This window comes from Echeneis naucrates, chromosome 19, assembly GCF_900963305.1.
Source record: "Echeneis naucrates chromosome 19, fEcheNa1.1, whole genome shotgun sequence".
Taxonomy (NCBI): Eukaryota; Metazoa; Chordata; class Actinopteri; order Carangiformes; family Echeneidae; genus Echeneis; species Echeneis naucrates.
This window is the reverse complement of record NC_042529.1, coordinates 14,616,078-14,632,169: the sequence shown is the minus strand read 5'-3', so window position 1 is coordinate 14,632,169 and position 16,092 is coordinate 14,616,078. Positions and strand designations below refer to the sequence as shown.

General features: G+C 40.6%; 1 protein-coding gene across 1 annotated transcript in view; it reads left to right on the top strand.

Annotated features, from left to right (window-relative positions):
• Positions 1-15,890, top strand: part of ca10a (carbonic anhydrase Xa) — a 233,486-nt gene extending 217,596 nt beyond the window's left edge. The window contains exons 6-9 of the mRNA XM_029527971.1: positions 6,989-7,061; positions 11,851-12,005; positions 12,284-12,458; positions 14,969-15,890. Coding sequence (XP_029383831.1) covers positions 6,989-7,061; positions 11,851-12,005; positions 12,284-12,458; positions 14,969-14,991 — 426 coding nt within the window. The 3' untranslated portion in view covers positions 14,992-15,890. The remainder of the gene's footprint in view (positions 1-6,988; positions 7,062-11,850; positions 12,006-12,283; positions 12,459-14,968) is intronic.
• The last annotated feature ends 202 nt before the right edge of the window (positions 15,891-16,092 follow it).

Genomic DNA, 16,092 nt, shown 5'->3' with positions numbered 1-16,092 from the left:
CCTGCTTCTCAGATATTACCACAATTCAGCAAAATGTGACGCACCCTGTTGGATTCAAATGAAGACACGGTTTTAAAAAATAGAAAAAGAAAAATACAGATCCCACCTCATAGCGATTAGATTTGGTGAAACTGCTTCAGTGTGGAACTCTAAATGATTGTGGCTGATTCCATGCCAGGTTGACAGGTTTGGGTGGTCGAGGATATGATGGAAAGTCTGCTGACAAAACAGCAAAATCATCATCGTTCTGAAGGGAAGGAAAGCACAGGAAAAAAAAGACAATGGGTCTTTTTGACAGAAGACATTGTGACCAACCATCACGGGAAAGACAAAGGTGTTAGCAATAAAGTTCACAATAGAAATGTTTGCTGAGGCAGCTCGGTTTAACTCAGACATCATCCAGTGTATCATTCTGCTATGATCTGTTAATGCCTGCAGAACAGTTCGTTGTCCATCAGTAACATTTAACATTAAATTTGCTTCCCAATGAAGCTCAATAAAGCGTAGACACTTCCAGAAATCACATCGTCTTATTGCTCTGTTATGGTTTTGCCTGGAGACTTATTGTTTATTTGCTCCTTAAACTAGAGAATCTTTCCTTTCTAACAAGCTGCTTTGTGAGCACAATCTGCTTTGCATTCAATAGCAAAGTTAGTTTACTGGTGCTTTTCCATCAACTCGCATTCTCCATCTCCGATGGAGACCTCTAAAGTCACAGAGGGTGATGAGGGCCAATCCGAGTGTTTTCTTTTAATTATGACAAAAAACACTGAGACATTAAAAATTTCAACAGGTCTAGGTCTATTGTCATTCCAGAACAGTGGGCACATGGGAGGAACACACATTCATCAAATAAACCAATTCAAATTAAAACTGATCCCAGCTCACAGGGTACACACTGGAGAGGTCAGCAGTCCATCACAGGGCCAACACACAGAGACACACAGAGACCAACAACCACTCACACTCACACTCAGACCTACAGACAATTTAGAGTCACCAGTTAACCCAAACATGATGTCTTTGGACGGTGGGAGGAAACTGAAGTATCTAGAGGAAACCCTCGCAGGCACAGGGAGAACATGCAAACTCCACGCAGAAAGGCCTCAGGCCAGGAATCACTACGCTGCCGTGCTGTCCAATTTAAAAAGAAAAAAAGAAAATCAAAGCAGGGATGTGACAATGGAAAGTGCATTCAGCGTTGATGAATATAACTCAAAACATAAATATAGATTGAAATATTGAGATCTTCTTGCAAGTGGAAGGGTTTGGCTTGCACATGGCAGTTATTGGACATAAAGAGTAGATTTTGAATGAAAAACAAGTTTTTGCTGTGTTGCTGAATTTAGTATTTTACAGTTTTTAAGAAGAAGCTGTTTATCAGCCTTATTGTTGTGGCCCTGACACTGCGCAGCCTATGCTCAATTTTTTAGGTATTTGGCAGTTACGTTGTTCTCAACAGAGAACCATTGTATCCCCCTATGATCCCAGCCTGACTCACTAAAGCTGAGGTCAGGGCTCTTTGGCCAGACCAGCTGATGTGGGACGGATTGCACTTTCTGTTAGCATGAATGAACCTCTGAAAATAAAATATCATATTAATCACACAAACAGGCACATCTGGAAGCAATAGAAATAAATAATAAATAACTCAACAGACTGAGTTGCCATATATTTCTAAATATATATTTCTACCTATATGAACAAATAAGATATTGATGCAAGGTCAGTCGACAAAATCATTTTAACACAGGGGATATCAACTCAAGAACAGATCAATAGCCAAATAAAGGTTATAAGCAGAAAGTAGAAAGTGTCCCTGAACTTTTGTGGTACCACTAACATGTAAAAATAATTTGACCTCACTTATATATGGCTGATCAAAGACTGTCACCTCAGTGCTATATGCCTTTAAGTGAAGAGGGAGAAGAGAAAAAGGGAGAATGGGCTGGATTTTTCCTCATTGTTTTGTTGTTGATTCATCCTTTAAGGCAGAAATTGGGTTGGTTATCACCCCACACCGGCTTTAAAGAATCTGTCAAAAGTTACAAGTTTCCTCTGCATTGCTCTCCATCCACTCTCCTACTCCTTCAGTGTCCTTTTCTGAAATCTTTTAAATGTTAAACTCAAGAACTCACGACTCGAAAACAATTAGTAATCTAATTATCCTGCAGAGCCAAGACAATGTGCTCCTCAGCTTTTTGTCAGAGCTGAGCAGCAGTGTGAGGGCTGGTGGCAGAACTCCCCCGTCTCTTTGTTGTGTAGTAGAGGTTTCCATCTTGAACGGGAAGCTTAGAGATCAAGATCAGAGTGGCAGCCGACATCCTCAGCTCCGCTGTGCACTACGGCTGAAAAGTTCAGCTGCTAACAGCTAATTAGCTCCCCAATGTCAATGGGAACATCATTTTGTCTTGAAGAGACAGAGGAGACGCTGACCTAGGTCAACCTTCCTTTCTCCCCCTCCCTTCCTGCCAGCAGGAGAGTGTGTGGGAGGAGATGTGTGAGAGGAGCTGGGCTTTGGAAATGAAAGTGTATGATGGCCTGAGGAAATGGCCCTGAAACAGCTGTCTGCTGCTCCACACTGATCAAGGCTAAATATATGATATGATGATGCTGTGTTGCCATTCTGGAATTAATGCATTGCATCTTGGAGCTGCTGTGCATCTTTAGAAAGGCAATAGCATATGAAAGTTTGGAAATGTGTTTATCCAGCTGTAGCACTTTCAAAGATGCCATCGTATTTTAATCTTCAAGTCATTGAGCCTTTATCGCCTTTATTGTAATGTATTTTTCATGTAACACAAGCGTTGAATAACCTTTGTGTTCCTTCACACAACCTGGACAGCTCACCAGTCCATCACAGGGCCAACATACAGAGACAAACAATCACTTACACCTATGGATAATTTTGAGTCACCAATTAACCTAAACATGATGTCTTTGGACGTTGGGAGGAAACACACGCCCCAGGTCTGGGAACCAAACCTGCAACCTTCTTATTGTGGGGCAACAGTGCTAACCACTATGCCGCTGTGTTGCCTGCCTAAAGGAATTTCATGTTCTAGCAAATAGCTTTCTCTCTGTTTAACGCTCACTCTGCTGCCAGTCAGGGGCTTAAGCAATCAATCACAGCGTAATTAACAAAATTCATTCAGCACAAGCCAAAAGTTTTTTTTTCTCCTCAGCTTTCGCTTTTTGGCAGATCTTACCGAGAGGCATCTTGGGAGTCATCCCTCTTTTCTTTACTAGACAGGCTTGTGTCTTTGAGTTTGTATCAAAGAAACAATTATTTTCTGTGCTGACAATTGAATTTCAGGTGCATTCAAGCTTTAACTGTGGGACACCTGATATAGTCTGCGAAAGGTTTTTTTTTTTTTCAGAGGCTAAGGTGACTGGTGTTGTTCAGTGTCTGTTAATTTATGAATACAGAACTCCCTTTAGAGCTTTGTTACAGATGCAGATTCCCAATTAGACATCAGGGCTGCAATAGAATCTGATCCCACTTAAACTTATGACCATGTTGGTCTATCCGTATTCAGATGACAGCCCCTTTGTCTTTTACCTGAGATTTTGAAGTTTGTGATGAGAAATAGTGTTTCCAGGCACGAACCTGTAAATCTGTCCGGTATGGTTTTAAGATTCAATTGTTCAATTATTACAAAAAGGTCGGAACATTTTCCAGCCCAGCGTCCTTCTACTTTTGTTAAGCTGTAGATGAAAATTGTGGCACGACTTTTGCAAAAAGTCCAAGGAGGATGGTTTTGTTGATGCCTACATGTAAGAAAAAATAGATTCAGTAATATTCAAAGAGAGGAGCCATGAGAGAATTTCTCTGGTGTCTGTTCAACTGCCACCCACCCTCACACCCACCCAGCTGTACTTCAACAGTTTTCTCTTCTTTTTCACTAATGTGTCCCACCATCTTGAGTGCATTTCACCAGGTCAGCCTCTTCAGTAGTATCAAGGAGCAGACAGGTGGTAATTAGCCACATCATTCTTAAAGCAGAAGTTTGTTTCTCACCTTTCCACGACTCACGCTTCCCAATCGTCAAGTTTCTGATCTCGCCGCTGTGACTCAGAAAGCCAGGACAGGCCCCCACAAATCATGAGGCAGCGTAGCCAGTGGGTGATTGCAGATATGTGGGGACCTCTGTAAAAGCATTACTCTCATTAATGCACTATGTGTTGCACTAATTGTTGATTGATGTAACAGGAAGAAACATGGAGTTTCAAGATGCGTCTCATGGTTATTGTGTGTCTGATGGACATTCAGCCATATGGTGCTAAGTCTGTACCTCTCTCCTAGCTAATGTGAGGACGTTCCTGGGATAGAAGAGACGGGATGAATTCCCTCAGGTGCTCCTCGAGGAAAAAAATGATGAAAATGGGGGCGACGTAAAGTAGGAAAACTAGAAAGCAGCAGTCATTTCCATTGCAGTGAAAGGGCTGAGGGAGTGGTGGGGCACATCTCTTTTTAATCACTTTGCCCAAAGACATCTCAACAGTTAAGAGTGGTGAAGTCCACCAAGCATGAGTGAGGGGTAGAGGGAAGCAGAGAGGAGTCAAAGAAGGGCACAAGAGGTGAAATCAAAATGTGAAACTGCTCCTTCAACTATTAACAAGCACATCTCAGAGTTGAAATACGCTCCATGCTCTTCGCACGTCACTGCACAATGGAGTTAGTCAAGCAGAGTTGAGTGAAGAATGAAAAGTGGCTCGCTTGATTTTGGGGTCAGTGGGTGCTGCGGTGCAATTACTGGTCAAGTTTCAGTAGATTTTCTCACAAGAATCAGTCCTTTAGGGAAGTTGACACTCTTTATCTATTAATCAATGTTGGAGCCTTGTGACAGCCTTTGTATTTGCTCCCACAAGTTCTTTTTTACCAGCTTCCTTTCATTATTATTCTTTTATTATTTTTTTTCCCAATTGTGGAGACAAATTTATTTATATAGCACTATTCAGCCACAAAGCAATACAAAATGCCTCACAGAGGAATCGAAAAGTAATAAAATGTAATTAAGATGAAAAGTAAAGACATTCAAATAAATCATATTATGGTTATATAAAATGTAGGAGGTGCTGCAGTGATAAAAAGAAATTAACATCAAGTAAATATAAACATACAAAAATACAAAACAGTGTCACATATGTGATTTATTGGTGAGCTGCAGCCAAAAACAACATTTTATACCCTGGTTGAAATGAGCTGACAGTGTCGGCAGACTCCCAGACGTTTGCTCCACTCGTGACGAAAAAAGCTAATTCACTTTTACTTTACACGTTTGTGTTAATGGGGATGCTGAGTGAACCGGCCCCAGAAGGCTTCTAAACCAGTAGAAGTAGATCACAGACGTATTTAGGCACAAGATCATTTTAGTGAGATGTTAAAAATCTGACCTTTCATATGCAAATGAACTTTGATTCATAACTTGTTGATACGCTCGTGAATTTCCTGCCAAAAGGCACAATAACCTGGTTATTCCAGAAAATGCGGAGATGCAGACTCTAGCTTCTGCCTAGAACAACTAATCATTCATACATTCCTAGAAGAGCCAAGCGAAAACAAGCACAATTCTCACCAATTATTTCATTTGGTTGCATTTGGCATATTCTTGTACAGCCAATCTAAGATGTATTGAAATTTCCCTCCTTCCCCACCTCACTGCTATATGCAGTGTGTTCTCAGACTGGGACTGGAGAATTCCATTATACATTCAGGACATACTTTTATCACGTTGCGAATTTGGACAGTGAAAGAATATTTTCCTCTTTCAAAAGTCACTCTCAGTGTTGAAAAAACACTGAAATTGCAGTTATTTATTGAAATCATTTTGTTCTTTTTTCTGTAACGATTCCAAACTCTTCCTCCTTGTGGACAAATTAATAATTTATAAAGTCTCTTGACATCAATTTTCATCAGATCTCTTTGGAATAAATCATTTAACATAAGTGCATCACTGAAGGTGTTTGGATTGCTTTATTCATATTAGTCCCCTGTCAGTTTTTCAATAACATATTAATCCAAGTGTTATCTTTATTTACCATCTTGTTTTTTAATTCAGTGCTCAGACAGAGGGAAATGCAACCTCTTGAAATTTAAGTGAGCCATGTTTTTTCCAAAAACCATGACTCATGACTCATACATTTGGTTAATGTAAAAGTTTCTATATACCATTCTTGTCTAAACCTGCTGCCAACGGTCCTCTAATCTAATTGAGGCAAATGGTTTATCATAAATAAAACTAGAACGTTGCTGAAAACAATAACAATGATAAAACTAATATCACATATTCATATGTATCCTAACTTAAAAGATAAATATTGAAAAGATTAATACAATTAAAACTGATTGTGGCTTTACAAAGAGTTAAATGCTTCGGCTAGGCTAAGCAAATATTTAAAGCACAAAAATGCAAGTGGTGTACTAGCTTCTTATCTGAGGCTCCGAAATATAGATAAACATTTGTCACTATTAAATTACTTTGTCATGTTACATTGTCCTGGTGGCAGGACAGACGCAGTTCATTAGGGTCACTGGCAACAATCCTGTTAAAGTCTATAATGACTAATGGCTAATAATGACTAGGAAGTTATATTCAAAGAATTTTTTATTACATTTTTTTTTTTTTTTTTTTAAAGATGGATTATGTTTTATCACGGCAGCAGTGTGTGCCCGTGAGCTGTTTTTAATGGTTTCTTTAAAACAGTGGGAGTCTTTGTTTTTCCAGAAGGCAAAGCAGCAGCAGTAGAGTGTGGGAGTTTCTGACTGTGCAAAATACATCAGTGGGTTTAGATGTTTCATGGACATTAAATGAAATAGATGAAAAAGAAAAAATAATAATACACTGGCATCATCTTTTAAGCGTAGTTTCATTTTGAATGGGCTGTCAGTACATTACATGGACAGTTTTTTTTTTTTTTTTGTCAAATGTATTCTCAACCTTTCTCCCTTTTATCTCCCTTTCTTTCTCTCTTTCTTTCAATCCAGATTGCTGAGACATCAAACTCATTCCTGAACCGAATGTTGAACAGAGACACCATCACAAGAATAACGTATAAAAGTAAGTGAATAAATGTCTGTTCTGCTGTTTAGAGCAAAAAGGAAAGGTTAGTCACCCCAATGTTCTACCCCTTTAGCTCCTGATCTTGAATAGCTTGTTGATTAAGCTCAGACTTATTTTCAAAACTCTGACTGACACAACTTCAGAATCAAAGTTCTGTGGAAGTCTTTAATATGCACTTGCCAATACATGATTCCATGATAATAGCACAAAGTTAATGTTGCTTGGGTAAATAGTGAACAACTTCACTTGTTGACATTTTTAAAGAAGTCATGGAAATAAAAAAGCAGGATTGCTGCGTGTACAGGACAGAGCTGATTAACTGGTCCCAGTATTATAATTAAGGAAAATTACTGCTTAGCTGTGACACCTGAACAAGCAAAACAGAAGGTATGCTAGATTTTTGTTTGGTAAACTAAACTGTTTTTATGGAGCATCTGAAATGGCGTATAAATGGAAGTCAAGCATTTGACTAATTCATTCATCCATTAATTCGTTTTCAACCACTTATCCGTGAGCCTGGACAGGTCAGCAGTCCATCGCAGGACCCCATAGGTTTTCATGAGCATTACAGTACATATCCATATTAATCTACGAATACATATTATGATATTTCAATGGGTATAAAATAAAGGAATGTTTAAAAACAAAAAGAATTCATAAATGAAATATTCATCCATCAAGAAAGATTTAAAATTAGGAGGAGGGTAAATAATGGCAAAAAAAAATGTGAAAACACAAAACAAAAAAACTGACCTTTTTCGTCTGAACGGGAGAAGTTTAATCATTCCCTGCAGCACTGCAGGGTCACAGTCATCACACGGTACAGCACTGAATCTTTCCTCACTGTGGCTGCTGCTGAAAACTCTTCATAACTTGACTGCACGCCGTATAGCTTACTGCTGTATTTACTGTCGCACACGCACTGATGTCACATACACACCTCCGACATCACAGGTACACACACACGCGCGCGCACACGTTACACACGTCAGGCTGAGCGTGTAACAGTAGATTCAAATGGAGAATTAGTCACTGGATTCCAGAATGTAATTAAAAACAGATTTGAAGTTGATTTGCATCGTTTTACTTTGTTTTACCATCGCAAGGCCCTGAGTGTCACAGAAACCCTAACAGGAGAAACTAAATGACTAGGAAAATGAAATCACTAATAGGAAAAGGAAACGCAACAGGGAAATGGAAATGCAAATGGGAAAGGAAATTATCCTTTTAAATGCCTGATTAAAATCTGTATTCTTATTTCAATTTATGAATTATTAATTATTTATTTCTACTTTAAACTGCAACTTTAAATTGATTCCATTATCGATTCATATATTCACTGATTTGCTTTCAAATTGCTTTTGTACATAATTCTTTTAAACCTCTTAAGTTTGAACCGTTCGCTGATGGCTCAATTTTTCATTTAATTCAATACCCCCTTAAATATTCAATGAGGAAGTTCTGTTATTATCCAATATACTTTATTTTAGATTAATACATTGATTTGTAAAAGTAAAAAAATCATTAACAGCTAAGTTAATGGTTAGTGCTTCTGTGGCGCTTATAGCTTTTCTTAGTCTTTAACCTTTAAATCTGCAAACAAACAGCCAAAGTGTATCAAACCTCACTACTGTCAATAATTAGCATTTAGCTGGTTTACTAAAGCTTACGAGTGCAGAAAAACACACAATAATTTCTTCCATTGTTTAATATGTAATTAGCACTTTTATTTTTAAGTTTTGTTTTGTTTTGTTGTTTTTTCCGAGGTAAAAACGAAAATGCCTGTGATCTGCTGACACATATTGACTTATACTACATCTGTCTAACAACAGCCCCGAGCAGACGTCACCATTTTAAAGAAATCCAAATAGACAGCGCAGCTATGCCAAGTCATGTTTGTTAAGCTCTGGTTACGTTGTTTAAGTGAGGGCTTTGTCAACCTGTCAGTTATTTAACAGTTACATTGTGTCATTTTCATTTCATTTCCAACTGTCAGGGTCGCCCTCACACCTACAGCCCAAACGTATGTCTTTAGGCTGTGGGAGGATAGCCATGTAGGCATAAGGAGAACATGCAAGCATGTTACAAGTCTGAATGGACTGTAATACATCCAAAAACATATATATACATAGTAGCCATATGCAGAGGGACAACAGCGCTAACCACTACAGGCATTAGCATGGGCAGCACAGTGGTGCGGTGGATAGGCACCATTGCTTCACAGCAACAAGGGTCTGGGCTGGATTCCAAGGCCCGGGGCTTTTCTGTGTGGGTTCCCTCATGGTGCTCCAGCTTCCTCCCACAGTCCAAAGACATGCACGTTCAGGGTGATTCTAAACTTCTTTTAGGCCTCTCTATACGTCGGCCCTGCTAAGGTCTGGCACCCTCGCCCAGTGTTAGCTGACATTGCAGCCTCCCCATTGCCCTGACGGATAAGAACAATAGACAATGGACTTGTGTATTATTATTATTATTATTATATCTTTTTAAAATTGTAACTGAAGGGCTGAAGGATGGGGATTCAGGATCAGGATGATGAAAAGGCTTTCATGAGAACTCTTGATAGTAGGAGGGTGCTGTTGGTGAGGAAGCATGGAAGCAATGTCGACGGCTGCTCTCCAGAGGTTTCCCTCTTCCAGCCTGCCTTATCGGAGAGGCCGCGTCAGAACAGAGATCGCCTGGGGCTAGCTTTGAAAAAAGAGATTAATAATTGGATTAATGGGGGGAAGTAATAAGTGGCTGGATAATCACACTGACCCCCTGTGAATGGGAGGAGTCTCATCTGTGCCTGGCAGAGCAAGCGGCTGCAGACGAGGGGCAGATGAGGAAGAGAAGGGGGGTGTGGGGGGTTTGCCCAGGTCCAGCTGGAGGAGCTGCACTGCATGGATTCTGACACCTGTCAAAACAGCCACAGATAAATATCTCATCACCTCATACACACCGACTCGCACACACAGTCACACGCTGCCCACACATGCTTACAAGTCATTCAGCACATCCCCATTTGCAGTCAGGGACACCGCCATGCTGTAGCACACTCTCACAAACATGCAAACACAAAGACACAAACACTATCTAAATGATCATTTGTGTTTTGGAGGTGGAGTGAACATTGTGTATATGCAGGATCAGAGAAGCCTTTTATGGGGATTTTCCCAATTAAAATGGTCATGCTTATTTTTGAATCAATTAATATTCTTTGCAGGAATATTGTTTACAAAATGCAGCTTGTGATAGCGCTGCAGAACACAGCTACATTTGCATTAAAGCTCCAGCGGTCCACCACAGTGACTCATCACAACACACAGTCCATTTGTCAGTGGAGGCCTGACAGAAGACAAGTTAATGAGAGCGTGCTGCCGGAGTGTTGCGAGGAAGAGAGAGAGTTAAAGTCTGTCTAATTAGTGTCCTGACAGTGGAGACGGTTCGAATAAAAGAGATTTTGTGCTGCATCACCAACAGCCTGTCATTTACACAACACTAAATGATATGTGAAACAACTAGTTAGAAAAACTTGCTATGAAAGACATGCTTGGTGCGAGATGTGTAGTGTGGGATGAGTTTACAACAAGCACACTAATAGAAGAACATACCCAGCGTTTAGTTACGACACCCAGATTCTTTTTCGTGACATCACAGCAGACACATTTATAATATAAATATAATATACAAATACAAAGTACTTAGATTTCCGTAAATACAGTGTTTGTGCCAATGTGTCGGCCTTGTGATTAAACTGGCGGCCTATGTGTGATGTGCCCACCACAGAGTTTTCATCAGTGCTCATCCTACTTTGGTCTACTATGATCTGCTTTTCATGGGCAGAAATGGGCAGATCACATCATTTTTAAAACTTTATCAAGTAAGCATCAACGCACAATAGAATAGAAAGATCTGATTCTGTAATTTAGCTCAAACCATCAGAATAACAAGGCAATTAAATGCAAGGTCTTTGGGGTTAAGAGGGTTAAGCGTTCCTCTATGTAGATGTTCAGTTTTAAACTTTTTGTCAACGCCAAGCAGTGCATTGTTAGCCGGTAATCGGTTAGTTCTCTAGCAGCAGCTGGAGACATCAGTCCATGTTCTGCTGTTCAGCCTTGGTGATTCTGGCACATATCCCACTTCTCCACATGAGAAGAAAATGAGCCATCACCAGCTGCAGTCCATGATGGCGAGCGGGCCCTGGACAGCACCTGTGCTACCTATTGAATTTCCAATTCCAATATTTGGCAACTCATAAATAAATTACAGCTCTTGTTTGCACCACTTCTCTGACATATCATCCTGGAGTGTGTTTACCAAGGTCAATGTGAAGTTCATTATTTTGTCCAACTGGAGGATCCAGGAAGAATCCAGGAACCACCAAGTCACACCGCATCTTGGCTCCAGCTGTGATTGTGCAAAGCTGGCCTTGTTAGCACCTTCTAAGTTTGGCATGGTGAATGTGCAGGCTCAGGAATCGAACTCACACCGTTCCTGCTCTGAGGCAACGGTGAGAACCGCTACGCTGCTATGCTGCCGTGCTGCCCCTGTCATATTACAATTGAGAGACAGGAAAAAAAAAAACTTATGTTATAAAATTTACGTCTTTGGATCTGTATAGATCACTGAGGAAAAACAGCCTGAGAAGGAAAAATCCCCCAGTGCTGGACGATAATCCTAAATAAATCCACTGTTTTTTGGGGGTTTTTTTTTTTTATGTGAAACTAATAACTTACTTGAAGGTGCATGTGCCGCTTTAACACTCCTATTAGTTTATGTCTTCTTACTGCTATTTCCCCTGCAGACGATGCCTATCTCCTGACCGGCCTGAACATAGAGGAGATCTACCCGGAGACAAACAGTTTCATCACCTACGACGGTTCCATGACCATCCCTCCGTGCTTTGAGACGGCCACGTGGATCCTAATGAACAAGCCCGTGTACCTCACACGTATGCAGGTAAATCTCCCCAGCCAACCTAGACATGGAGCACAAAAGTCCACTTATGGATTGCCTGAGGCAGCTGAGGATTTTCTCATTGTTATTCCTGTGAAACCTATCGGCCCAGCGCTGAAACTTTCCCAGCTCCCCCTCTAAATCCTCCATACCGTCTGTCTCGAAAATAATACAGTGGATCAAAATGCCTGGCTCACATTTCCATGAGGCCAATTGCCAACTTTTTTTTCCCTATATTCTGTGCCTTCTCCCTTCCCTCCATGTGTCTGTCTTCATCTAAGATGCACTCCCTGCGCCTGCTGAGCCAGAACCAACCGTCTCAGATCTTCCTCAGCATGAGCGACAACATTCGCCCGGTCCAGCCACTCAACAACCGCTGCATCCGCACCAACATCAACTTCAGCATGCAGGGGAAAGACTGCCCCAACAACAGGGCTCAGAAGCTGCAGTACCGAGGTAGAAACAGTCACCGCCATGTCACCTCACTGTCTCCATCTCTTCACCTCAGACACAGCGATGCAACATCGCTGCACAACCACGAGAAGAAGCACCGTGGACCGCTTGAGTCCTATACAAGCAACACAGATTTCAAAATGATTGAGTTACGTCAATGAATTATACAGTTATTTACACTAATTAAACTGCAGTGGATCTGATTGCTCATAATACAAACACTGACACCACAAGCAAACACAAAAATTGCTTCAAACCCTGACAACACAACCAAGTATACAAAGTACTTCAAATACTGACAATGCAACCAAATACGCAAAGTGCTTCAAATACTAACAACGCAACCAACTACACAGTGTTTCAAATACTGACAGCACAACTAAATACCCAATTGCATAGCAATTACTGACAGCACCACCAAGTACACAAGCTTGCTTCAAATATTGATAACACAACCAAATCCAAATTTACACTGACAACAGAAATGAGACAGAAAATGTCTGCAAATGTTCACAGCACAACTACACAAAAGCTAAAAAACCAAAGTTCTTCAAATATTGACAACACAAATAAGTGCTGCGAATACCCATATGACAATGAAATACACCAAGGGGCCGCATATGCTAACAGCAACAAAAAACGCACGCACATGCTAAATACTAACAACGCAACTATAGACAATCAAGCTGGAATGACTCACAACACAGTCAAAGTAAACAAACCTCCTTAAAATATTCCAAACAAATCTAAGTACAGGAAATGCTGCAAATACTAATGACAAACTGAATACGCAACTGCTTCAGATACTAACAACAAAATACACAGTTGCACACGCACTAAATAAACAGAACACAACAAAATACACGTTACAGAACGGTATGCCAAAGTCTGTTAATAATCTGTTTTCATGTGCTTTTCTTAAGCAGCAATGTGTTGAGCCTTCAGAGCCACCGTAGGAAAAAAAAGAAGGGGGGGGTGGTGAATCTTCACACTTCTCTTTTAGACTCTGAGAGATGCATCTAAAACTGACAGACACTAAAAGAGAAACAAACAGCTAACAAAGACAGTGACCGAAGAGGCAGTTAATTAATTAAACAGAGAAATTTGGCAACTCTTGCGGTGACTTGAACCTCTCACCAGTAAATGACAATAGAAACTTTTTGGCCAGTCATCCTCCCTGTCTGCCAGCTTTGGGGGGAATATTGCTCTTGAACGCCACTGATTTTAATTTGTTTTCAAGATCATAAATTACCTGATCTGAAGTCACCATTATATTAAATACACAAAATTTCAAATTCCAATGGTGATCTGGGACTCAGCTGACGGTTGATTACAAAAAAAAAAAAAAAAAAAGTTTGATGCATTAATGAGAAGGAGGCAACCGAAAGGACACAGTCAGAACACCTGTTTGGCTCTGACAGAGTGAACGGGCTGAAAACTGGCTTGTCACAGCTCAGTGCAACCTGGGAGGTGTTGCTGTCGTCTGTTTGTCATCTCCTCCACTCTGTTTCAGCCAATATATCTGCTGCACAGAAGGTTGAATTTCACCCCTCAAGTGTAAATACTTTGGGAGGCGCGAGGCAGTACAAGCCGCTGCTGCTATTCATCCTGTTATTTTTGTCATGTTTTGCTCAGGATTTACTGCACTGTGTCCGACACACATCATGATCATTTTTTCTGTCTCTATCTCTCTCGTTCCTACTCTCTGCTATACACAACTAAAATTCTTATTCTGTACACCAGTTGTACGACGATTTCAACTCCCTCCCCCATGTCACTATCATCCCCTGTTAACCAAACAAACACTCCAGGGACTCGGACAGTAAAAAAAAGCAGAGCTGTCAATTTAATTGTTTAGAGATTTCAAGGCCTTCAAGATGAATTGAGGATACGGGGGGTTCACATCACATGGGGGGGTTCTCATTAAAAGAGGAAATATACATCTTTGGTGATTTGTGAAGGTCAATCCTTACAGGGCCCCTGAGGAGGTGATCATTAGGGAAACTGGATGTCAAATCAGGGCAAACATGGTATCTGCTAACACTGGACATGCGTGGCGTAGTTGTGTTTTTTCACCCGTTGAAACAAAACTTGTTTACAAATAATTGCAAATAAATTACTTCTTTTCATCTTTTCACCAAATTACTGTTTACTCCTGCTTGCGGCGCCTCTTCAGTTTGTGGTGTAATTTTCTGTTAAGGCTGCCACTCAAAACTCAAAGGCACAAAATGTCCCCACTCCTCTTCAAAGAATAAAAAAAAAAAGAACCCATTCGTTCCCACCCCCCAATCACCTGCCATCACATTCCCATGCTCATTCATTCCATTCATTCCAGTGCCATTCGTCTGAAATTGTATGTTAGCGGTGTGAGATGAAATATGATGGGTGGGTGGGTGAGCGGAGAGGGCAGGAGGCCTTTGGGGTGGGGGGATATGCCGCGGAGTAGTTGGACTGTGGCAAGCGCTGCATATATAAATCAGTATTCTCACTTTTGTCCATCTCCTCTCTTCCAGTGAACGAGTGGTTGCTAAAGTAGCCTCCCTTGGATGAGCATGGAGACGAGTGTCAGAGATGGAGTGCGAGGGGTAGGAGGAGGGGAGGACTGGGAGAGGGAAAGGATGTTGAACCCGGGCTTGAGGCGGCATCTCATCTAAGATTATTCCATGGCATTGTATAAAGACAAACAACACCAGACATTATCCAAATTGAAGGAACTGGACACTGCGAGCAAAGGGACTCTTCTTTTCATACATACTGAACAGTTTGAACCCCTGATCTAAAACATCTAACATGAGTCCTTTCCCCCACTGCACAAGTATACCTATCCCAACATTTTGATACCAATACTTTTTTTGGGAGATAACAAAAGAAAAAAGACACAAGGAAGCACATAAAAAACAAACAAACAAACAAACAAAAAAAAAAACGACGTGGAAGCATTTATTTGAGCTTCCCAACCAATAGGACAACGTTGGGTCTTAAAAGCCTTTGTATATAAAGATGTGGTGATCAGTGGGAAAATCCAAGGACTAAGTCACTGCCCCCACCCTGCCGGTCAAGAAGAAGTGGTCAGCAAGTCTCACGCAGCCTTTCATTACAGTCACCAACAAGGCATGTAATCAGCAAAAACCAACAGAGGGGGGAAAACAGCCTTACCTTGTCATTTCCCAAAACCAGAGTCATGTCACGGGAGACGGACAGAGAACCACAGGCTTTCCTACGACCTCAGAGCAACCAGTGTCTTGGCCTCGATTGTACATATTATAATTATCAATACTGCAGAAAAATTAATATGTTAAGAAAAGTAATGAATTAACAGTCAAAAGATATATCAAGAGGATTTTAAAAAAAGAAAAGAAGTTGAGAATTTTAAAAAGCTTGGCGCACTTTGAATTCTGGAGCAGTTCTCAGTTGGAACTGATGCCTTTTTTCTGTTTTATTGTTTACAATGGTCATACACTGTGTTTGAGTAATGTTATCAGCCCAATAAATGTGTCTGGAAAGTTCACTTTGGAAAATGCTTCACTGTAGCAGGATCTGACTTATTGTACCTGTTCCTGTTTTGTACCGTTACAATATTAAATGTGTTGACATGTCAATATTACCCTCATGCCCTCAGAGGCATGCTCAATAACAG